Source organism: Rhinopithecus bieti, unplaced genomic scaffold, assembly GCF_001698545.2.
Source record: "Rhinopithecus bieti isolate Rb0 unplaced genomic scaffold, ASM169854v2 scaffold_83003, whole genome shotgun sequence".
Taxonomy (NCBI): domain Eukaryota; kingdom Metazoa; phylum Chordata; class Mammalia; order Primates; family Cercopithecidae; genus Rhinopithecus; species Rhinopithecus bieti.
Window position 1 is genome coordinate 334899 of NW_016830379.1, and position 26170 is coordinate 361068.

The following is a 26170-nucleotide window of genomic DNA, read 5'->3' on the forward strand; positions in this document are numbered from 1 at the left end:
CCTTTGTTTCCCCAGATCCAAAGGTGGTAGCTACTCCTTGCAGATTTTATCTCTATGTTACCTCAATGTTTCCCTTTGCTTTTTAATTCCTCTGACACTTATTTAATCAACTCCCTGCATTACGTTCTAGTGTTACTTTTGTTTTCCTGAATGAACTCTTCTTTTTTTTTTGAGACGGAGTCTCGCTCTGTGGCCCAGGCTGGAGTGCAGTGGCGCTATCTCGGCTCACTGCAAGCTCCGCCTCCCGAGTTTACGCCATTCTCCTGCCTCAGCCTCCTGAGTAGCTGGGACTACAGACGCCCGCCACCTCGCCCAGCTAGTTTTTTGTATTTTTTAGTAGAGACGGGGTTTCACCGTGTTCGCCAGGATGGTCTCGATCTCCTGACCTCGTGATCCGCCCGTCTCGGCCTCCCTCCTGAATGAACTCTTATTGATACAAGTAATACTGATTAACTTGATTTTTTGATAAATGAAAGGTTTGTGTTGTAGGTAATCAGTAAAAGTGTGGAAATAGAATTATGTAACTTCAAATTGATCAAGGGAAAAATGAAATGAGAAATAAATACCAGTTATGATGCCACAAGTATTTCAGGAAATACTTGTATCTGTCATCAAAAAGAATATTGGCTGGGCGCGGTGGCTCACACCTGTAATCCCAGCACTTTGGGAGGCCGAGGCAGGCAGATCACGAGGTCAGGAGATCGAGAGCATCCTGGCTAACATGGTGAAACCCTGTCTCTACTAAAAATAAAAATAGCTGGGCATGGTGGTGGGCACCTCTAGTCCCAGCTACTTGGGAGGCTGAGGCAGGAGAATGGCGTGAACCCGGGAGGCGGATCTTGCAGTGAGCCGAGATGCACCACTGCACTCCAGTCTGGGCGACAGAGTGAGACTCCGTCTCAAGAAAAAAAAAAGAATAAAAGTAATTTATTTGATTCTGGTCACAAAATACAGGCAAGAAGCATGGGCAATGCCTGTAACCCCTTGATCATACATCTTCCCAGTCTGTGCTTTTATAGATACCCTTTGTACAACAGCAAGCTCATGCTGCTGTCCCCAAGCGCTTGTTCGCATTCTAACAGCTGCATAGTATAGTATATGACCAGTTGGGAATTAAACAGATGCATGCTCACAAGATAGGGCCCCTCCAATTAGTGTTCCAGCTCCCTTTTGCTGTTATTGAAACTGAAGTAACTGGTTGCTCTGTTGGTCACAGATGAATTATGCCTGCACAATTCTTTGAGTGCTTTAAGTAACCTTATTGAAACGCAATGACTAAGACCCTTTCCTTGCTCCCAAGCTTCCTAAATCCCAGGCTGCCTGTGGCACCTGGACTGCTGCCCCTGGGTCCCCACATTCCAGGTCCACGATGGAGGAAGGGCAGGACAGGCCAAGCATGAGGAATAAACAGTCTTTACTGGACTCAGGCCAGGAGTCCATGGGCCTTGAGGACCTCTCTGTATTTGTCAGTTTTCTTCTCCACATTCTTTTCGGCCTGTCTCCGTAGCTTCAGGAGTTGTTTCTTCTGGTCGTGGATCTTGGTTTTCTCCTTCCCCTTCTCCTCCAGGGTGGCTGTCACGGTCTGGTACTTTCAGCCAGTCTCGTGAGCCAGGCACCCCAGGTAGACAAACTTTCTCACAGGCTTCAGACACACAACCTCGAGGGCAACAGAAAGCACCATCTACTTTTTCCTGTCACAGGGCGGTGGGATGCTACCGAGCACCTAGCGGCTGGTCCTAGGCGGCCTGGCTGGCTGCTGTTGTGGGGCAGCCCGCCTGGCAAGCTCTGCCAGAAGACGTGGGGCTTCGGCAAGGGCTGATGTTCATCCACTTGTGGAGGAAAGCCAGGTACTTCAACTTTTTTCTGTAGAAATTTCCAGAAATGTTGATGCCCTCGCAGTGCACGACCACTACCTTCTGGCCCAGCAGTACCTGCTTAGCCACGATGGCTGCCAGGTGGCCCCAGAGTGACCTTGGCCAGCAAGCAGCAGAAACTGCCCCTCCGCCATCTTCAGCAGCCGCCTAGAAGAGATTGAATTATAAATCAGAAATTTCCGATGAAAAAATATCAATTAATATTATTTCTTCACAAGTTTTCCAAAACAGAAGAAAATGAAGCTCTTCCAAGCCCATTCAATGATGTAGTAAGTACTACTCAGATACCAAATCAGACAAACACAACACAAGAAAACTAGACTATTTCTTATGAATATAGATCCAGAAATTCTCCACAAATTACCATGAATTCAACAACAAATAAAAAGGATTGTATACCATGACCAAGTGGGATTTATCCCAGGAAGGCAAGATTGAGTTAATATAAGAAATAAAATTAATGTAGTACATCCTATCCATAAAGGACAAAAACCACATGGTCATCTTAACAGACACAGAAAAGACATTTGACAAAATTCAACATCTCTTCATGATAAAAACATTTAATAAACCAGGAAGATAAAAGGACTTAACCTGATAAAAGTCATCAAGCATCTACAAAAAACCCACAACTAGTATCATACTTTTTGGTGAAAAATGAATGATTACTCTCTCTAATATTAGGACTAAGACAAGAATACCTACTCTTACCGTTTCTATTCAACATTGTACTGGACATTCTAACCAGTGTAATTAGGCACGAAGATGAATGTTGTATGTAGATGAATGAATGCATGTAAAAGGCATACAGATTGGAGAGAAAAAACAAAACCATCTCTATTTGCAGATGACCTTATATCTAAAATATCCTAAGGAATTCACTAAAAAATCTATTAGCACTAATACAAGAGTTCAACAAGGTTGCAGAATACAAAATCAATTGTATTTCTATACACTTGCAATGAACAATCTAAGAACAAAAGTAAGAACATAATTTCATTTGCAATAGCATCAAAAAGAATAAAATAATTAGAAATATACGTAGCAAGATGTACAAAAGAGCCGGGTGCGGTGGCTCACGCGTGTAATCCCAGCAGTTTGGGAGGCCCAGGCGGGCGGATCGTCTGAGGTCAGGAGTTTGAGACCAGCCTGGCCAACATGGTGAAACCCTGTCTCCACAAAAGTAGAAAAATTAGCCGGGCATGTTGGCAGGTGCCTGTAATCCCAGCTACTTGGGAGGCTGAGCTAGGAGAATCACTTGAACCTGGGAGGCAGAGGTTACAGTGAGCCAGAGATCGTGCCATTGTGCTCCAGCCTGGGTGACAGAGCAAGACTCCATCTCAAAATAAATAAATAAATAAAATAAAAAACATGTACTCTAAAAACTACAAAACATTACTGAAATAAATTTTAAAAGACTTAAATAAATGGAAAGACATTCGTGTTTATGGATTGGAAGACTAAATATTATTTACATGGCAATACTCCTCAAATTGATCATCAGATTTAATGCAATCCCCATCAAAATTTCACCTGGTTTCTTCCCAGAAATTAGCAAACTGATAACAAAATTCATATGAAAATTCAAGGGACCCAAAATAGCCAAGACAATTTTGAGAAAGAAGAGCAATGTTAGACAACTCACACTCCTTGAGTTCCAAACTTACTACAAAGCTACAGCACTCAAGACAGTGTGGTATTAACATAAGGCTAGACATTATACACCAATAAAATATAATTGAGAGTCTATAAATTAAATCCTCACTTTTACCAAGAATTGTTTTTTGACAGAGTTGCCAAGACAATTCAATGGGAAAAGAATAATCTTTTCAGCAAATTATGCTGGGACAACTGGCCATCCACAAGCAAAAGAATGAGGTTGGATCCCCACTTCATAATATATACAAAAACTAACTTGAAGTGGATCAGAGACCTAAATGTAAGAGCCAAAACTATAAAACTCTTAAATATTACATAAAAAACACAAGTAACAAAAGAAAAAATAAATTGGATTTCATTATAGTTAAAAGCTTTTGTGCTGCAAGGAATACTACTAAAAATGTGAAAAGACAACCCACAGAATGGGAGAAAATATTTGTAAATCATTATGTCTGATAAAGAACTTCTATCCAGAATATATAAAGAACTCTTACAACTCAATAATAAAATACCTAATTTTTTGTTTTTGTTTGTTTGTTTTCTTTTCTTATCGACCAGGCTGGAATGCAGTGGTGCAATCACTGCAGTCTCAACCTCCTGGGCTCAAGTGATCCTTCTGCCTAAGCCTCCTGAGTAGCTGGGACCACAGGTGCACACTACCATGCTCAGCTAAGTTTTAAATTTTTAGTAGAGATGAGATCTTGCTATGTTGCCTAGTCTGTAGGCTGCTCTTGAACTCGTGGCCTCAAGATATCCTCTCATCTCCTAAAGTGTTGAGGTTACATGAGTGAGCTACCATGCCTGGTCCCAATTTTTTTAATGGGCAAATAATTTGAATAGACATTCTCTCAAGAAGATAGACAGATTGCTAATAAGTACATGAAAAGATGCTTGACATCATTAGCCAGCAGGGAAATGCAAATCAAAACCATAATAAAATACGATTTCATCCCCAGTAGGATGGCTGTGGTCAAAAGGACAGATAGTAACAAGTGCTTGTGAGAATGTGGAGAAATTGAAACCCTTATAAAATACTAGAGGGATTTTAAATGGTGAATCTGCATTGGAAAACAGCCTGGTAGTTCCTCAAAAGGTTAAACAGTTGCTATATGACCCAATAGTTCCACTCCTCGGTACATACTCAGAAGAAATAAAAATACATGCCTACACAAAAGCTTGTACATAAATGTTCATAGCATTATTCATAAGAGCCCCAAAGTGGAAACAACCCAAATGTCTGTAAACTGATAAATGGATGAATAAAATGTGGTATCATTATACAATGGGATATTATTTAACAATAAAATGAAATGAAGTACTATACTGGTACATGCTATACATAGATGATCCTTGAAAACAGGCTAAGCATGGCCAGGCATAGTGGCTCACACCTGTAATCCCAGCACTTTGGGAGGCTGAGGTGGGTGGATCACCTGGGGTCAGCAGTTTGAGACCAGCCTGGCCAACATGGTGAAACCCCGCTCTACTAAAAATACAAAAAAAAAAAAAAAAAAAAAAAAATTAGCCAAGCATGGTGACTGGTGCCTATAATCTCAGCTACTTGGAAGGCTGAGGCAGGAGAATTGCTAGAACCTGAGAGGCAGAGGTTGTGGTGAGCCGAGATCATGCCACTGCACTCCAGCCCGGGTAACAGAGCAGGACTCCATCTCAAAAAAAAAAAAGAAAAGAGGCTAAGTGAACAAAGCTAGTCTTCAAAACCACGTATTGTGTGATAATGTGTATATGAAATGCCCAGAATAGGTAATTCTATAGACAGAAATTAGATTAGAGGTTGCCTTGGGCTGGGGAGCTCACTGAAAGTTGGGAAATGGGTAGTGATTGCTAATGGGTGCAGAGTTTTTTGGGGGGTGATAAAAATGTTCTAGAACTAATTGTAGTGCACAACTCTGTGAATATACTAAAAACCATTGAATCTACACTTTAAATTGGTGTGATAGTTAATACTATCAACTTGATTGGATTGAAGGATGCAAAGTATTGTTCCTGGGTGCGTCTGTGAGGGTGTTACCAAAGGAGATTAATATTTGAGTCGGTGAACCAGGAGAGGCAGACCCAACCTCAATCTGGATGGGCACCATCTAATCAGCTGCCAACATGACTGGGATAAAAGGAGAGGAACGTGGAAGGAACAGACTGACCAAGTCTTCTGGCCTCCATCTTTCTCTCATGCTGGATGCTTCCTGCCCTTGAACATTGGACTCCAAGTTCTTCAGCTTTTGGACTCTTCGACCTATGCCAGTGGTTTGCCAGGGGCTTTTGGGCCTTTGGCCACAGACTGAAGGCTGTACTGTTGGCTTCTCTACTTTTTTTTTTTTTTTTTTTTTTTGACATGGAATCTCGCTCTGTCACCCAGGCTGGAGTGCAGTGGTGTGATCTCGGCTCACTGCAACCTCTGCCTCTCATGTTCAAGCGATTCTTCTGTCTCAGCCTCCCAAGTAGCTGGGATTACAGGCACCCATCATGATGACTGGCTAATTTTTGTATTTTTAGTAGAGATGGGGTTTCACCATGTTGCCAAGGCTGGTCTTGAACTGTTGACCTCAAGTGATCTGCCCGCCTCGGCCTCCCAAGGTGCTAGGATTACAGACTTGAGCCACCACGCCTGGCTGGCTTCCCTACTTTTGAGGTTTTGGAACTTGGACTGGTTTCCATGCTCCTCAGCTTGCAGATGGCCCATTGCTGGACTTCATCTTGTGATTGTGTGAGTCAATACTCCTTAGTAAACTCCCTTTCATATATACATCTATCCTATTAGCCCTGTCCCTCTAGAGAACCCTAATATAATGGGTAAGTTTTTTGATATGTGAATTATATATTCTTTTGTTTTTTAGAGACAGGGTCTTACCGTGTTGTTCAGGTTGGCCTAGAACTCCTGGGCTCAAGGGATCATCCTGCATCAGCCTGCTGAGTAGCTGGGACTTAAAGTCACATGCCACTACACCAGACTTATATAAATTATATATTGATAATACTACTATTTTTTTAAGAAAATGAAAGGAACAGAGCACATAGCTTCCAACCTAGATGAGGAGAAAAAAAAAATAGGCAAAGGGGCAGACGCAGTGGCTTATGTCTGTAATACCAGCACTTTGAGAGGCTGAGGCAGGTGGATCACTCCCGGGTCTGTCCCGCAGACCCTGGCCGATGGATGAAATGAGTACTCAGACAAAAGTATGCAGTGTAAGAGCAGCTAGGTGACTGCCTGGCTCTAGTGGCCAGAGAGCAGCCCTGAGAAGCTGGAGCTGCTTGCTTTTATTCAGTGCAGGCACAATGCTGAAAACCTGGAGCCAACACAACCTGTAGGTAATTAACATTTATTGTTCCCCTTTCAGGGAACATCTGGCCTGCGGATAATCAAAGGTCAGTTCCTGGTCAACATAAGTAAAGAAGACTGTTTAAGATAAATTCCTCCACACTCCCTTACACCTACTCCTTGCCCTCTGCCTGAGGGTTACAGAACAGCTGCCTTCAGCTATTCTCCCCCAGGGGTCTGCAGAACCTTCTGACCTTTCAGAAAATTTGCGTCCTTTCCGTATAGTTTTTCCCACAACTCTGATGATCCCCACAGATTCCTTGAGCCAGGAGTCAAGACCAGCCTGAGCAACATAGTGAGATTCCGTCTTTACAAAAAATGTTTCAAAAATTAGCCAGGCATGTGGGTACACATCTGTGGTCCCAACTACTTGGGAGGCTGAGGTGAGGTGGGAGGTTCACTTGAGCCCAGGAGGTCAAGGCTGCAGTGAGCCAAGATCATGCCATTGCACTCCAGCCTGGGTGACAGAGTGAGACCCTGTCCAAAACAAAAAACAAAAAAAAAAAAACTAAAGAAAAAAAAAAAGGTGAAATGATTAAAACAAAACAAAAGCCAGAGGGGAGACAAAAGAAACAGAAGTTGAATAAATAGAAATAGAAAGCATAAAATGTTAGATATAAATGCAAATATATTTATATATATATAAAATAAGTGTAAATTGATTAAATTTTTTAGATAATGATATGCCACACTGGTTAAAATTTTGAAAGCACAACTATATACTATTTAGAAAACACATTTAAAATATAGGAATACAGAAACTTGAAAAGGATGGAAATATATTTTAAAATGGTAACTCAATATGAGTGGGGTAAAAATTTGAGTATAGTTTTTTGTCTCCATCAAATCTCTTGTTGAAATTTGATTGCGGCCGGGCACGGTGGCTCAAGCCTGTAATCCCAGCACTTTGGGAGGCCGAGACGGGCGGATCACGAGGTCAGGAGATCGAGACCATGCTGGCTAACATGGTGAAACCCCATCTCTACTAAAAAATACAAAAAACTAGCCGGGCAAGGTGGCAGGCGCCTGTAGTCCCAGCTACTGGGGAGGCTGAGGCAGGAGAATGGCGTAAAACCCGGGAGGCGGAGCTTGCAGTGAGCTGAGATCCGGCCACTGCACTCCAGCCTGGGCGACAGAGCAAGACTCCATCTCAAAAAAAAAAAGAAAAATGAAAAAAAAGAAATTTGATTGCCAGTGTGGCAATGTTTGGAGGTGGATGTAGTAGAAGGTGTTTGGGTCATGGGGGCAGATCTCCCATGAATAGATTAATGAGTGGGGAGAAAGACGAGTGAGCAAGTTCTCGCTCTATTCACTTCTGCAAAAGTTGGTTGCTAAAGATAGCTTAGCACCTTCTCTCTTTCTCTCCCTGTCTCTCTCTTGATTTCCCACTGTGCGGTCTCTGCACATACACCGACTTCCCTTCCCCTTCTGCCATGAGTGGAAGCAGCCTGAGACCTTCACCAGATGCAGATGCCCAATCTTAAACTCTTGAACTTTTCCAGCTATCAGAATCATGAGCCAAATCAACCTTTTTTTCTTTATAAATTACCCAGCCTCAGGTATTCCTTTATAGCAACACAAAAATGAATGAAGACAAGCTGTTATAACAATAGTAACATCACACAAATTAGAGTTTACGTTAAAATTATTAAAGATAAAAAGGTCATTTCATAATGTTCAAAGATTCCATTTACAGAAAGATAATTTCAAAATTGTATGTAATTATTTATCTTTCTTATGATCTGATTCTCTCAACAATAGCAGGAATGTTTGCCTATTTGGTTCACTGCTCTATCCCCTAGCAAGTAGAACAGTGTCTGGCACTCAGAAAGCTCTCTCTCTCTCAGGCTGGTCTCAAACTCCTAGGATCAAGCAATCTGCCCACCTCTTAATATACCTTTAATGAATAAATGAATAAGTAGTTCCAGTATACCTAAAATAGCAAGTGACAGAATAATGAGGTGTATATACAAATCCATAATTATCATGGGAGACTTATACATCAATAAGGATACAAAAGATTTGAATAGCATGATTAACATTCATGGCCTAGGAGACATACAGAAAACACAGTAGCCAAACAATAAAGCATGCAAATAAACATTCACAGAAATTGACATATACTGGACCACACAAGTCTCAACAAATGTAAAAGAACTCAAATCAAATAGGACAAGCTCTCTGACAATGATGTAATAAAGCCAGAAATCAGTAATAAAGAGATAACTAGAATAAATGCAAATGTTTGAAAAAGAATAAATTGCTAACAACCCTATAGTTCAAAGCAGAAATCATAACGTAATTAGAACATATATATAAAATAATGGAATAGTATTCTATTGTCTGAATGTACTACAGTTTCTTTTACCCATTCACCTACAGAAGGATATCTTGGTTGCATCTAAATTTTGGCAACTAAGGATAAACCTGCTACAAACACCCAAGTGCAGGTTTTTGTGTGAACATAGTTTTCAACTCACTTGAAGCATAATTGCTGAATTGTATAGTACGAGTATATTTCATTTGGTAAGAAATTGCCAAACTGTCTTCCAAAGTAGCTGTACTATTTGACATTTCCATCAACATTGAATGAGAGTTCCTGCTGCTCAACATCTGATTTGGGCCATTCTAATAGGTGTATAGTGGCATCTCATTGCTGTTTTAATTTTCAGCACCCTAAAGATATATGACATGGGGCATCTTTTCATATGTTTATTTGCCAATCTGTATAACTTCTTTGGTGAGGTGTCTGTTCAGGGCTGCTGCCCGATTTTTTTTTTTTTTTTTTTTTTTTTTTTTTGAGACGGAGTCTTGCTCTGGGCTCCAGCCCAGGCTGGAGTGCAGTGGCCGGCTCTCAGCTCACTGCAAGCTCCGCCTCCCGGGTTCACGCCATTCTCCTGTCTCAGCCTCCCGAGTAGCTGGGACTACAGGCGCCCGCCTCGTCGCCCGGCTAGTTTTTTGTATTTTTTAGTAGAGACGGGGTTTCACCGTATTAGCCAGGATGGTCTCGATCTCCTGACCTCGTGATCCGCCCGTCTCGGCCTCCCAAAGTGCTGGGATTACAGGCTTGAGCCACCGTGCCCGGCCACTGCTGCCCATTTTTTAACTGGGTAGTTTTCTTATCATTGAGTTTTAAGAGTTCTTTGTATATTTTCGATACTAGTCCCTTATCAGTTATGTCTTTTGCAAATATTTTCTCCCAATCTGCATCTGTCTTCTCATTCTCTTGAAGGACTCAATATTTTTAAGATGAAAATTCTCCTTAGATAATTTAGACAATTCTATAAAGATTGATCTGTAGATGCAATGCAATCCATACCAAAATCCCAGAAAGATCTTTTGTGAAAATTGTCATGCTTACCCTGAAATCTATATGGAAAGACAAAGATCCCATAACAGCCAAAATAAATTTGAAAAAGAAGAAATTCAGATGATTTACCTCATCCCATTTCACAACTTAGTATAAAGCCTCAATAATAAAAAACTGCAGTACTGGGGAAAAACTAGGCATATAGATTAATGAAACAAATTTGAGAGTCTGGACATAAACCATTATACTTCTGGTCAATTGATTTTTGACAAAGTTGCCAAGGCAATTCAATAGTGGAAAGGGTGGTCTAATCAAGAAATGGTGCTAAGACCACTGCATATCCATAAGCAAAATATAGACCCTTGTCATACACAAAAATTAACTCATAATGGATCACACACCTAAATTGTATTAGTCTGTTTTCACACTGCTGATAAAGACCTACCTGAGACTGGGTAATTTATAAAGAAAAAGAGGTTTAATGGACTCACAGTTCCACGTGGCTGGGGAGGCCTCACAATCACGGTGGAAGGTGAAAGGCACGTCTCACGTGGTGACAGGCAAAGAGGAAATGAGAGAGCCAAGTGAAAGGGGCTTTCCCTTATAAAATCATCAGATCTCATGAGATTTATTCACTACCAGGAGAACAGCATGGGAAACCACCCCCATGATTCAATTATCTCCCACCGGGTCCCTCCCAAAACACATGAGAATTATGGGAGCTACCGTGAGATTTGGGTGGGAACACAGCCAAACCACATAATAAATGTAAAAGCTAAAACTATAAAACTTCTAGGAAAAATTCTTCGTGCCTTGGCTGAGTCAAAGCATTCTTAGATATAACACTAAAACATGACCCATACAATTAAAAATTAATAAATTGGACTATATAAAAATTTTAAAATTTGTACAGACCAGTTCTCTGGGCGCATGGACCCACCCAGTTCTTCCCTGTTTCTTGCTTGTAAGAATAACTTGGAATGTGCTGGAAATGTAACATCCTCAAGAATAACTTGGAATGTACTGGAATGTAACATCCTGAGACAAGGAGGAACTGCCTGAAACAGCCCAGGCCTTGTTCCTGTCCCTCCTGGGGAATGGAACATCTTGAGTACGGAGGAACTGCCTGGAATAGCCCAAGAGTTGTTCCTGTCTCCCCTGGAAGCAGTACATTTTTGAAAGCATTGCCCAGTGAGACATATGACCATGAGCTATGTAACACAGAGCTACCTTTTGGGGTCCCTCAGCTGTGGTACAAGTGGGGCACATGCAGCAGAGACTATATCTGCCCCAGGCAGCTTTCTTGAGGTTTGGCATATCAGCTCACGGTGGACCCCAGGCTTCTGCCGTTCCTTGCTGCCTATCTGTGAGGAGTAATTCTGCATCATGTAACTTGCATATAAGTGCGTTCTACCTCACCAGACTGACACAAGTTGGTAAGCAGTGCACAGTGAACCTGCTTCACAAAACTGGCACAGTGAGCAGCATCTGGTCTGACAAAACAATGGCTTATTGTCAACACGGGAGGGGCGATACTCCCCAGTACCTGGCCCAGGTTGGAGAGATCAGCTTGGGGGTTCAGGAGCTGAAAATGCAAATGGATGATTTATGGGAAAGGAAGAGTGATAAGCAGGACATAGATTGCTAACCCTGCCCCAGCCCCACAGATGTGAGTGAGCTGGCTTCATGGATTGAAGCAAAGAAAGAGCAATGTCGTGTCAATCAAGAAAAATGACAAAACAAGTGTCAATCATTTTAGGAGGTTTATTTGCCAAAGTTAAAGACATGTGCCCATGACACAGTCTCAGGATATCCTGACAACACGTACCCAAGGTGGCTGGGGCACAGCTTGGCTTTACACATTTCAGGGAGACATGAGATATCAATCAATATATGTAAGAAGTACGTTGGCGCGGTGGCTCAAGCCTGTAATCCCAGCACTTTGGGAGGCCGAGACTGGCGGATCACGAGGTCAGGAGATCGAGACCATCCTGGCTAACCCGGTGAAACCCCATCTCTACTAAAAAATACAAAAAACTAGCCGGGCGAGGTGGCGGGCGCCTGCAGTCCCAGCTACTCAGGAGGCTGAGGCAGGAGAATGGCGTGAACCCGGGAGGCGGAGCTTGCAGTGAGCTGAGATCTGGCCACTGCACTCCAGCCCGGAATCTCAAAAAAAAAAAAAAAAAAAAAAAAAGAAGTACATTGGTTCTGTCCAGAAAGGTGGGACAACTCAAAGCAAGGCGGGGCTTCCAGGTCATAGGTAGGTGAGAGATAAATTGTTGCATTCTTTGAGTTTCTGATGAGCCTTTCCAAAGGAGGCGGCAATCAGTGGGGAATATTTGCACCTATCCTCAGGCGGAGCAGGAGGGTGGACTTTGGGGGGAATAATGGGAGGGGGCAGGGTTTTATTCCTTGGAGCAGTTCCAGGGCTTGGATTTTTCCCCCTTAGGCTTTAGTAATTTGGGTCCCAAGATTTTTCCTTTTTCAACAGCTGGGCAAACAGGGAAAAACCATTTTTTAATGGTAAGAAATCCTTCTGGCTGTTGGAGCCAACTTTAAAACGTTGAATTCCCCCTTTCATTTTCCCGGGCCAGAGGGGTTGGGAAAGGTGGGGCTACCCTCAGATGGGACCCTTGGGTTACCCTGGACCTGGGTACAAGAAAGGAGGGTACTCAAGTGACCCCTGAGGCAAAATTCCCCGAGGGGGGAAACCGGTTGGGTCCTTCCCAAAAGGGAAAGTGGAGGGACTCACTATCTAAAGGGGTCAGATGTGGGAAACAGTATGCCCCTCCACCACCCTGGGGAAAAAATTCGAAGCTATAACCCCAGTGGGGGGGCAATTCCCCCATTCCTAACCCCTGCCCCACCTAGCTTAACTCAAAGGCCCCCGAATGGGTGTATTCAAAAAACAAAAAGGGCAAGTGCTGCCATTTTAAACTAAAAAGGGAGGAAACAGGAGATCGTTTGGTTAATTCCAAAAACTTTTTCTTACCAAAAACCCCACCCCCGTGATAAATGTAACCAGGGACCAAGTTTGACTGGGGCAAAAGGGCTGTTCCAGGCATGGAAAACTAAACAATTGGAACCTGTTAAGAGGCAAGAATGGCAAAAAGGGCCCACGTGTGCTAAAAGTCCAAAAAAAGTATTCCCAGGGGGAAGGTAGGAAAACAAAATGATGGAAGGGGAAAGAATGGACTAGGAAACTCCAAAATGGGAACCTTGCAAGAAAACAGCGCCCCATTTCAGCAGGACTGCTCATGAATTTGGTTGACTGTTAAAAAAAAAAAAAAAAAAGTAGCTTTGTGTTAGAAACCCCTAAAACAAACCCACCCAAAGGTCTAAAGGAATAGTTCCCCAGTGGACCATTCCCCCACCCTTTCTTCTATTTTTTTTAAGTCCCACTCTTTGGGGTAATTCCACCCCACCATGTTCCAGGGACGTAAACCCCAAAAACCCCAAAATTTGTAAGCGGCTTGAATAAGGTTTTTGTGTAAAAAAAACTCCTTGGTATAACCCAATGGGAATAGCTTTGTGATTGGTAAGTTCATTCCGGTCCCCATGGGCTTTTTACCAGTTTACACCAGATTGGAAACAGCATTCTTTTAAACCTTTTTCGGCACAACAACAAAAAAAATTCTTGTAAAATTTTAAAAATTTTTTAAAAACCATTAAACAAAAAAAGGTTTAGGGGCCAGGCGCGGTGGGCTTCAAGGCCTTGTAATCCCAGGGCCACTTTTTGGGGAGGCCGATACGGGCGGATCACGAGTTCAGGGAGATCGAGGGGACCATCCCCTTGGCTAAAAACACGGTGGAAACCCCCGTCCTTCTACTAAAAAATACAAAAAAAATTAGGCCGGCGATGATGGGCGGGGCCGGCTGTAGTTCCCAGGCTAACTCGGGAGGGCTTGACGGCGGAGAGAAAAAATGGCATAAAAACCCGAGAGGCAGAGCTTGCAGTGAGCTGAGATCCGGCCACTGCACTCCAGCCTGGGCGACAGAGCGAGACTCCGTCTCAAAAAAAAAGTATCCAGGCTGGGTGCAGTGGCTCACACCTGTAATCCCAGCACTTTGGGAGGCCGAGGCATGAGGATTGCCTGAGCCCAGGAGTTTGAGACCAGCCTGGGCAACATTTTTGTATCTACAAAAAAATACAAAAAATTAGCTGGACGTGGTGGCATGTCCTAGCTACTTAGGAGGCCGAGGTGGGAGGATCGCCTGAGCCAGGGAGGTCAATGCTACAGTGACACCACTGCACTCCAGCCTGGGTGACAGAGCCAGATCATGTCTTTAAAAAAAAAAAAAAAGTATCCCAGATACTGTCAAGCAAAATGTTTAACCCTGACAGTACCCACTAATAAAAAGGAGCCCCAACAGCTGGTAGGCCTCTTTGAGTACCAAAGACAGTATGTACCCCACCCAGGTGTTCTCTTGGCCTTTTTAGTCAAGATGATCAGCAAAGCGGCCAACTTTGAAAAGGGTTCTTTACAGCAATAGGCCTTGGAAGACTTTCAGTAAGCCATGGCCCAGTCACTGCCTTTAAAACCTTTAAAGGCACTTGCGTGAGAGGGTATGCCCCCTCACACCTGAAAATTTGAGCTGTAACAGTGGGGCAAATTCACTCCTACCTGCCACCCAGCTACCCAAGCCCCAATGGGTTATTTAACAAAAGTAGTGCTGCACTAAAACCTTTAAAGGCAATGCCAGCTAGTCTGATGGAATTTCAGGTATCCCAACCTCCATACACACTGATTAGAGTCTGTGGCAATAGCAAATTGCCACTGGGGTGCACCAGCCTCACAGATTTTGGACATGTAACTTGCTTGAAACAGCATGAGACATAACCATTTTAAATGGCAACTCTGTACTTGCTTCTGGGCCCTGGTGGAAACAGTGTCTTACAGCTGGAGTGTCACATGTTGATGCTGTGACCTGAATTGCCAGTTATCACTTGGGTGCTTAGAATCCCACCAATAAAACTGGATAGTTTCAACAGAGTGCAATTATCAAATGGAAATGGTACATTCAAGATAGGGCCCAGCCAGGACCCCAAGGGACCAGTAAGCTTCAGGGACAAATGGCCAGCTTGCCATAAGGGACCAAGTGACCTGTAAAGGATGCTTTGGCTCCTTCTGTGGCTATCTGTAGCCCAAGACTCAGACCTCAGAGACATGCCTAGTGCTGGCATGGCATGTTTTACTGATGGCTCTGTGAAACAACAAGCAGATGGGATCCACCAGGCTGCAGCAGCCATCCATTCATTTTCACTGACTCAAGGGCCATTGCCAACAGCCTAGCCACCTGGTCAGGAGAATGGCAACTAGGAGACCGGACTGTTAAAGGAATCCCTGTGTAGGGACAAGGACTTGCTGCCTGAAAGAGACAAATATACATCACTCATGTGGATGCTGGGTCTAACATGACCACCCTCCACCCTTGAGAGGAACTTATGTCATGTTTTTGGATGCCCTATGGGACTTTACTCTGACCAAGAAACATGCTTCACTGACCAAGCAACTTGCCAGTGGGCACTCTCTCATTAAATACATACACCTCATCATCCTTTGAATGAAGACTTTTAATGATGAGACACCCAGCTCACACAACAACTGAAGAAAGACATCAAGATGGCCTGCTAATGGAATGGCACCTCTGTCTGACTAGGGCAGTACTGACACTAAACTCTGCACTCCAGTGCAAGGGAAACAGCACCACGGTGCATGTTGAGAGACACTGAGCTTAGCAGGGGTGTTGGTGGACCAGGCAGCCACCTGCTAGGCTGCACCTTTGAAATCCCAATCTTAGTGTTCCCAGACATTCTTTTTCCTTTTTCCCTTTAGAGTGCACGCCTTGGGGGTGGTTTGCAATTCAGGCTGCCATAGTAGCCCAGAGAAGGCACCCCAACTCTAATCTGGAGGTGAAGCTTCACTGAGTGACTCTACTCTTTGTGATCCCACAGGAGTGGGGAATGGGACCCAGAAATACCAGGGTGCTAGGTCCCTCAAGCTGTGCTGGGGATGCCTGATTCTTCCATTCAGGTGAGCAACATGTTCAAACATGTCAAGTTTGTATAGGATGTGACCTCCCTTCCTGGACTGGACAACTAAGGCAGAAAGGTCTGAGTCAAGCAACGAGGGCAACGGGTGCCCATAGAGGTTAACAGCCTCAGGAAGAGATAGACAGATGGAGTTGCTACACTAACCCAGGTGAAGCCCATCTGATAGGTAGGGAATGCATGAGACCCCGAGGATGGAGGGTGGGGCACTAACCTCTCCATCTGCTTTTTTCACAAGAAAATGGCAGCAGAGGTCTGGAAACAAAAAAACTTTTGTTAGGCTCTCCCAAACTGTGGCCACAAAGGATAACCTGAAGCAGCGCTGGATCTGCCACCCTAGACCTCATTTTGCTGCTGACCAGAATGACCTTCTTGTCCTGCAAGTAGTAAACCACACCAGCATTCCCAATGCCACAGTATACACCAGCACACTAGCAGAATGAGAGCTCAGGCTTACTGAGCATCTGGCACCCTCTGTGTGGCAGGGAGGTGGAAATGGCCTGTTTTAACTGACTCTGGCAGAGTGTCACAACCACAACTAACAAAACTTTGATGGACTGGAACTTTATTGTACCAAGGTCTTTTGATTACATGAATGAGAAGTCTCCCAAAGGCAACAACAAAAACAAGGACTGGACTAATGCTAATCCTCTGAGTAGGGGCTTCATGAACAATATTATATGGGGGAAACTGAGCTCAGGCAACCATTCCATCGATAAGACTTGCTTGGCAGACACCAATGTATCTATACATATATAGAATATGTATGGTAAACTAGAAGGAAAAGAAAGGCAATATTTAAAACCCTGGATAGTAGCAACTGGTGGGGGAGGAAAAGGGTTGTAATAGGGAGGGTCATTTAGGGGCTTTAAAGCAATGGTTCTCAAACTTCTTAGTCCCAGGACTCCTTTACATACTTAAAAATTATAGGCCAGACATGGTGGCTCACGCTTGTAATCCCAGCACTTTGGGAGGCCGAGGTGGGTGGATCACCTGAGCTCGGGAGTTCGAGACCAGTCTGACCAACATGGAGAAATCCTATCTCTACTAAAAATACAAAATTAGCCAGGCGTGGTGGTGGGCGCCTGTAATCCCAGCTATTCAGGAGGCTGAGGCAGGAGAATCGCTTGAACCTGGGAGGTGGAGGTTGCAGTGAGCCAAGATCGCGCCATTGCACTCCAGCCTGGGCAACAAGAGCAAAACTCCATCTAAAAAAAAATTATCGGGAACTACAAAGGACATTAGTTTTTGTGGGCTAATATCTTTTTTTTTTGAGACAGAGTCTCACTCTTGCCCAGGCTGGAGTGCAGTGGCACAATCTCAGCTCACTGTAACCTCTGCCTCCTGGGTTCAAGCAATTCTCATACCTTAGCCTCCCAAGTAGCTGGGATTGCTAGCATGTGCTACCTCTCCTGGCTAATTTTTGTATTTTTTTCAGTAGAGATGGAGTGTCACCATGGTGGCCAGGCTGGTCTCAAACTCCTGACCTCAAGTGATTCACCCACTTCAGCCTCCCAAAGTGCCAGGATTACAGGTGTAAGACACAGCACCTGGCCTTGTGGGTTAATATCTATTGATATTTACCATATTAGAAATTGAGGCTGGACATGGTGGCTCACACCTGTAATCCTGGCACTTTGGGAGGCCAAGGTGGGAGGATCACTTGAGCCCAGGAGTTTGAGACCAGCCTGGGCAACACAGGAAGACCGAATCTCTAAAACAAAAAAAAGCAAAACAAAACAAAATGTTTTGAGATGGAGTCTCACTCTGTTGCCCAGGCTAGAGTGCTGTGGTACAATCTCGGCCCACTGCAACCTCCACTTCCCAGGTTCAAGTGATTCTCCTGCCTCGGCCTCCTAAGTAGCTGGGATTACAGGGGCACATCACCATGCTGGCTAATTTTTGTAGTTTTGTTAGAGATAAGGTTTCACCATGTTGGCCAGGCTGATCTTGAACTCCTGACCTCAGGCAATCCACCTGTCTTGACCTCCCAAAGTGCTGAGATTATAGGCATGAGCCACCATGCTCGGCCAATTTTTTTTTTTTAATCAGCCAGGTGTGATAGCATGCACCTGTGGTTCCAGCTACTCAGTAGGCTGAGAATGAAGGATCATTTGAGCACAATTCTGGGCTGCAGTGAGCTATGATTTCGCTGCTGCACTTGTCTGGGTGACAGAAACCCTGTCTCAAAAAAAAGATGAAGAAAAGAAATTAAAACAGAAAAACTGTAAATGTATACTTACAAATTCATGTTAAATAATGATAAAACCACTAATTTTAACATAAATATATATTTTTAAACTATTATATTTTCTAAAACAAAAAATAATAAGAAAAGACGTTGTTTTAAACTTTTGCAAATCTCTTTAGTTTGTGGGTTAATAATAAAAAAACAGCTGAACTCTCATATCTATTTCTCCATTCAATATATTTGCTTTTCTGTGTTTTTTGTTAGTTTTTTGGTTTTTTGGGGTTTTTTGAGACGGAGTTTCACTCTGTCGCCAGGGTGGAATGCAGTGGCGTGGTCTCAGCTCACTGCAACCTCCACCTCCCAGGTTCCAGCAATTCTCCTGCCTCAGCCTCCCAAGTAGCTGGGACTACAGGCGCGTGCCACCATACCCAGCTGATTTTGATATTTTTAGTAGAAATGGGGTTTCACCATGTTGGTCAGGATGGTCTCACTATCTTGACTTTGTGGTCCACCAACCTCAGCCTCCCAAAGTGCTGGGATTACAGGCACGAGCCACCGTGTCTGGCCTGTTTATTTTTGAGATGGAGTCTCACTCTGTCGCCTAGGCTGGAGTGCAGTACTGCCATTATGGCTCACTGCAGCCTCAGCCTCCAGGTTCAAGTGATCCTCCCACCTCAGCCCCCTGAATAGCTAGGACTACAGGTGTGCACCACTACACCTGGCTAATTTTTTTTTTATTTTTTGTAGAGATAGGGTTTTACCATGTTGTTCAGGCTGGTCTTGAAATGCTGGGCTCAAGTGATCCACCCAGCTCGGCCTCCCAAAGCATTGGGATTATAGGCATGAGCCACCACCCCCAGCCTCCATTCAATATATTTGTGATAGGTTATTTTGGCTAAACTATATGAAGAATTCTGAGCCACTGTACCTGTAGTCCAAGCTACTCCAGAGGCCAAAGCAGTAGGATCACTTGCGCCCAGGAGTTTGAGGCCAGCCTAGGCAACATTGTGAGACTCCATGTTTGAAAAAACAAAAAACAAGAACTCTAGCTATGTAGTTGTATGATGCAGGGTTTAGTTGCCTTTTCAGACAATTATGGACAATCTTTGTTTATTTTACACCACACAACAAATAGTCCTTCCTCCCTCCATCTCTCTCTGTCTCTCTTTCTCTCTTTCTTCTCTCTTTCTTTCTTACTTTTTTTTTTTTTCTCTTGAGACAGGACCTTGCTGTGACACCCAGGCTGGAGTGCAGTGGTACAATCATAGCTCACTGCAACCTTGACCTCCAGAGCTCAAGTGATCCTTCCACCTCCGCCTCTGAGTACTTGGGACTACAAGGAGGTGCCATCACGCCTGACTAAATTAAAAAAGAAAAAGAAAATTGTAGAGACAGCAACTCCCAATGTTGTCCAGGCTGAAATATTTGTTTCTTAAAGGTTAGCTGCAACTTAAACTCTGAAACCATATCAATAAGCCTTTTCTACTCTGGGTTATATGAAAATCTATCTTGCACTTTGATTGCATTTTTTTTACCCATGCATGATTTTGTATCATCAATGAACTGGTCATTTGGAAAACATTGGTTCACTGAGCTATGCAGAGCTTCCAAATGTTGCCACATTTCACTATACAATGTTTTAAAAATAACATTAATGGCCGGGCGCGGTGGCTCAAGCCTGTAATCCCAGCACTTTGGCTGAGGCCGAGACGGGGATCCGAGGTCAGGAGAATCGTAGAACCATTCCTGGCTAACATGAGTGAAACCCCGGTCTCTACTAAAAATTACAAAAAACTAGCCGGGGCGACCTGGCGGGCGGCCTGTAGTCCAGCTACTTGGGAGGCTGAGGCAGGAGAATGGCGTTGAACCCGGGATGGCGGAGCTTGCAGTGAGCTGAGAGCCGGCCCACTGCCACTCCAGCCTGGGCGGCAGAGCGAGACTCCGTCTCAAAAAAAAAAAAATAAAAAATAAATAAATAAAATAAAATAACATTAATGAATATCACTACCAATCTCATCAGAAAAGTCTTGAAGTATTGAGAAACTGTCAAGCTCGGGTGGCAGGTACAAAATTCTATTTTTGGCTTGAAAGTTCTAACTTTATCATTGCCAACAAATAATGTTAAGTTGTTTTCCTTGAAGTGACAGGCTTACTTTGTTTATTTTTGTAAAACTGTCTGCCAAATACTCAAGACTCAATAAACATGGTTCATTATACTTTCAAGTAAAAAATGTGTTCACTGAAAAAAATTGGCTAGTTCAGCTTATGTCTAAATAACACAAGGGCTTTTCTTCCAAACAACCAGACTTTGGTAGGGAGCAAAAGCACTTTATGCATACTTCCCATTTTGTTAGACAGAATTTTCAAAAGATGTTCACTAAAGGGTTGAGATTTAACAAAGTTAATACTTTTCACAGCTTCACAAAGGATACTCTTTGTTTTTGTTTTTTGGTCTTTGTTGTTGTTGTTGTTGTTTTGAAACAGAGTCTCGCTCTGTCGCCCAGGCTGGAGTGCAGTGGTGCGATCTAGGCTTACTGCAACCTCCACCTCCCGGATTCAAGTGATTCTTGTGCCTCAGCCTCCCAAGCAACTGGGACTCTGTCTCACAAAACAAACAAACAAACAAAAAAGAGACAAGTACTGTTTTATTTGTTTGTTTGCTTGTTTTCTAATAGAGAAAGGATTTTCCTATTTTGCCTAGGCTGATATCAAACTTCTGGGCTCAAGGTATCCTCCTGCCTTTACCTCCCCAAAGTGTTGGGATTACAGGCATGAGCCCCACTTTTTTTTTTTTTTTTTTTTTTGAGGTGGAGTTTTGCCTTTGTCACCCAGGCTGGAGTGCAGTGGCGCGATCTTGGCACACTGCAACCTCCGCCACCTGGGTTCAAGTGATTCTACTGCCTCAGCCTCCCGAGTAGCTGGGACTACAGGGGCCTGCCACCACACCTGGCTAATTTTTTTGTATTTTTAGTAGAGATGGGGTTTCACCACGTTGGCCAGGCTGGTCTCAAACTCCTGACCTCAGGTGATCCACCTGCCTCGGCCTGCCAAAGTGCTGGGATTACAGGCGTGAGCCAGCATGTCCATTTTTTTGTTCGTTTGTTTGTTTGTTTGTTTTTAAAGAAACAGAGTCTCGCTCTGTCATCCAGGCTGAAGTGCAGTGGCGTGATCTCGGCTCACTGCAGCCTCGGCCTCCAGAGCTTAAAGAGATCCTCCCACCTCAGCTTCCTGAGAAGCTGGGACTACAGGCGTGCATCACCCCACCCGGCTAATTTTTGGGGATTTGTGTTTATGTGTGGAAACACAATAAAATTGTGTTTATATGTTGTCCAGGCTGGTCTCAAACTTCTGGGCTCAAGCAGTCCACCTGCCTTGGCCTCCCAAAGTGCTGTGATTACAGGCGTGAGCCACCTCGCCCAGCCATATTTTTTAATAAAAAAGAAGATGGTGCTTTGGGAGGCCAAGGTGGGACGACCACTGAAAGCCAGGACTTTGAGAGCAGCATGGGCAACATAACAAGAGTCTGTCTCTACAAAAAATTTTTCGCGGTGGCAGGCGCCTGTAGTCCCAGCTACTCGGATGCTGAGGCGGGAGAATGGCGGGAACCCGGGAGGCGGAGCTTGCAGTGAGCCGAGATCGCGCCACTGCACTCCAGCCTGGGCGACACAGCGAGACTCCGTCTCAAAAAAAAAAAAAAAAAAAAATTTTTTTAAATTAGCCAGGCATGATGGCACACTGCTGTAGTCCTAGATACTCAGGAGGCTGTGGCAGGAGGATTGCCTGAGCCCAGGAGTTTGAGGCTGCAGTGAGCTGTGATCATGCCACTGTACTCAAACCTGTGCAACAGAGTGAAAACCTCTCTCAAAAAGAGAAAAGAAAATGGAAAAAGTGCCAAGAAAACATCAATAATATGATATAATATTAGCAAAAAAGTGAAAATATCTAGTAATAACAGCAATAATAATAGCACACACAATCCTTTTGTGGGTCATACCCATGATGATTGGGTGTTCATGCACAAATATGAGATGTGCCACCTTTTTACAACGTTGACACATTACCTGTCTGATGACGATAATGACAAAGAAGAAGGAGAAGGAGGAGAACAGAAGGAGAAGGAGAGGAAGAGGGAGAGAAAGAGAAAAAGGAGGGCAGGCACTTTTTTTTTTTGAGACGGAGTCTAGCACTGTCACCCTGGCTGGAGTGCAGTGTCGCCATCTCAGCTCAATGCAACCTCCGCCTCCCGGGTTCAAGTGATTCTCCTGCCTCAGCCTCCCGAGTAGCTGGGATTACAGGTGTCCATCACCATGCCCAGCTAATTTTTTGTATTTTTAGTGGAGACTGGGTTTCACTGTGTTGGCCAGGCTGGTCTCGAACTCCTGACTTTGTGACCCGCCCACCTCAGCCTCCCAAAGTGTTGGGATTACAGGCTTGAGCCACTGTGCTTGGCCTGGACAGGCACTTTTAAAGCATTTTAATTATGGTACATCTACATGAAAGAATACTTGGCAACCTTAAAAATATGGTGACAATACTTGGCAAGAGTGTAAATTGGTATAACCTTTCTGGAGGACAATTTAGGATTAACTATCCAAATTTAATATGTATATAATCCTTTCATTTAAAAATCCCACTGCTAGGAATTTATCTTAAGGACATTGTAATAAATGTAATTAATAAATAAATTATAAGGTGATATGATGTGTAAATTCAGAGTAATGTAATATATTCTATCATCCTGAATTATTTTCTGAGATGTGTTAGATGGGGTGAGAAGGAGCAATTTGTAAGTAAACATGTTACCTTAAACTTATAAACACATATACAGGTCCACTAGGCTGTATCACACTCAAAAATAAGCAGGTATTGTTTACACTGCTCCGCCACTAATAAGCACCTGTTGTGTGCTTACGATGTAGACAACGTAAAATTGTAAATGTATTATGTAAAATATAATTTGTAAAAAAGCAACATCTGTTACATACAGCCTTGTATAATAGGAATGTGAAAAGTGTGAACCCTGAAAATCTGAGACAGGTCTCAGTTAATTTAGGAAGTTTATTTTGCCAAGGTTGGGGACGCGTGCCTGTGGCACAACCTGAGGAGGTCCTGACAACATGTGCCCAAAGTAGTCAGAGCACAGCTTGGTTTTATACATTTAGGGACACATGAGACATCATTAACATATGTAAGATGAACTTTGGTTCAGTCTGGAAAGGCTGGGCAACTCAAAGCAGGGAAGGGGCTTCCAGGTCATAAGTAAATAAGAGACAAATGGTTGTATTCTTGAGTTTCTGATTAGCCTCTCTGAAGGAGGCAATCAGATGTACATTTATCTCAGTGAGCAGAGGGGTGACTTTGAATAGAATGGGAGGCAGTTTTGCCCTAATAAAAGAAAAACTGCAGCCGAATTAAATTTAAAGGAGCTTAATTGAGCAATGAAGTATTCATAAGTCAGGCAGCCCCCAGAATCAGAGCAGGTTCACAGACTTCAGGAGTGCCTCGTGGTCAGAACAAATTTATACACAAAAAAGTTAAAGTGACATACAGGAATCGGAAGTGAGGTACAGAAACAGTAAGATTGGTTATAGCTCCGTGTTTGCCTTACTTGAACGCAGTTTGAACACTCAGCAGTCTATGAGTGGTTGAAGTATGGCTGCTGGGATTGGCCAACACTCAGCTATTGTTATGGGCGCATACTATTAAGTTAGGTTTTCAATTTTGTCTGACTATTAAGCTAAGTTACAGTTCGTCCACAAGGTCTCAAATATGAAGTACGGAGTCCTTCTCAGGCCGTATTTAGTTTGCTTTAACAATTCTCCCATTTTGGTCATTTTCTCAATTTTGAGAGATTGACCAAAACCTTAGTCATTGATGTTACTATCACTGTTGTAAATGTACTTATATGGTTTTGAAACCCACTGGGAAACAGTAGAACAGTGGGTTTTGCAAGGAGAGAATAAGCACTGAGCAGAGGGTATCTCCTTATGTTGGAACATCTGTTTACAGGAGAAAAACAAAACCTGATCTTTTCTAGGATCTATGTGTTTTCTTAAAGCCTTAGTTTGATTATGTCACATTTAGCACAAGTGACTCCATTTTAGTTTCATTTGGTTTGTTAGGGCCTAGTGCATGAGCTCAGTCCAAAATAATGGCCTCCCATAATTATGTTTAAAAAAATTCCCCTTTTCTGGCCAGGTTCTCACTTAGGTGAGAGTGTGACCAAAACTTAGGGCCTTAGCACCACTCTCAGTTACCATCGTTTTAGGTTTCCAGTCTCAGCGTGTCATTCATATGTTATGGTATCCTCATGGTTGCACATTTCTTTCAGCTTTTGTCAGTTGAAGAGAGACCATTTGACATTCTAGAGATAGCTGCATGCAAACATTTAAAACTTTTAAGAGAATACAGCATACCAGGGAGACTGTTAGTATGACTATGGGGAGGATAATACCAAGAGTTTGGAGTATGCTCCTTACCCAGGGCCCCCATAAACCAAACCACCTAAAATTAAATAGATTAAAGAATGAACTATCTAGAGTCTACTCACTTGACTAAGTGGTCTTTTCGTTAATCCCCTACAACTGAATTTTTATAATTTACACTTGATATATTTCTCCATAGGCCACAAATGTCAGCAGCTGCACACGTACTTTTCTGTTTAGCCAATTCTATTATTTAGCATAACTTTCACAAGAGAATTTAAAGTCTGTTGTGTAACAACAGACTTTAAAGTAAAGTTTGCTATAGAGCCTATTATGAGGGAGACATTTCTAATTATTGCCTCTTTTATTCTAAGCCATGGAAAAAGGACCAAACAAATGATGTCCTTCTAGAAGAGTGAAGGCCTCCTGTCAATGTTCTCTTTAATCCATGATGTTGGTTAAGAGGAGTTTTGACTGATTTTGAGGCAACGTATGTATCACTAAAGTTTCTCACCTACACTGGGCCTTCATCTTTTGTCTATTAAAGTTATTCATGTATAAGGCTGGCTGCAAAATCCTTCACAAAGAAAAGCATACCCTATAAGAGCACATAATGGACCCCCTTTTCATTTCTATTGTTCATAGAGACATAAACAAGGAAAACATATTCAAAGATAAAAGTCTCATGATAATAGAAGTTTTGATCTGTGATCTTTCAGAAAAGCTGTTCATATCAAAGATGCCATCTTCTTCTGGGGAGAAACTTTCCTGATTAGTTTTGCCTTAAGGGTTCCAAGAGGTGTACAGTTCCAGGAGTGTGAGGGACCCTTCTCAGTTGTGAGATTATAAACCCAAGGTTCCAGGCTCCAAAGTTTTTCTGTGGTGTGGATGGTAAGGACGGTCTTTCTCTGATGTTCTCAGAAGATCCAGTCTTCGGGTTCTAGACTATGAAGGGATTGTCCTCAGTGACCCATAAAAAACTTTCTTTACCTGGTAAAATACACTGTAGCATAATAATCTACTGCTATAACATCAGTCCTCTTGCACGGAAAAGCTTTTATACACCAGAAAACATGCATTGAAAATGACAATTGAGGCTGGGCGCAGTGGCTCAAGCCTGTAATCCCAGCACTTTGGGAGGCCGAGACAGGTGGATCACGAGGTCAGGAGATCGAGACCATCCTGGTCTACACGGTGAAACCCCGTCTCTACTAAAAATTACAAAAAACTAGCCGGGCGAGATGGCGGGCGCCTGTAGTCCCAGCTACTCGGGAGGCTGAGGCAGGAGAATGGCGTAAACCCGGGAGGCGGAGCTTGCAGTGAGC

The 26170-nt window shown here is 43.3% G+C and overlaps 1 protein-coding gene across 1 annotated transcript; it reads right to left on the bottom strand.

Moving 5' to 3' along the window:
* Nucleotides 1-1483: 1483 nt before the first annotated feature.
* Nucleotides 1484-11552, bottom strand: LOC108524400 (60S ribosomal protein L13a-like). Its single transcript, XM_017865459.1, has 2 exons — nt 11408-11552; nt 1484-2021 (listed from the first exon to the last, which is right to left on the bottom strand). Exons 1-2 carry the CDS (start codon nt 11492-11494, stop codon nt 1737-1739), a joined length of 372 nt encoding a protein of 123 aa, XP_017720948.1. The 5' UTR covers nt 11495-11552; the 3' UTR covers nt 1484-1736.
* Between the last annotated feature and the right edge of the window lie 14618 nt (nt 11553-26170).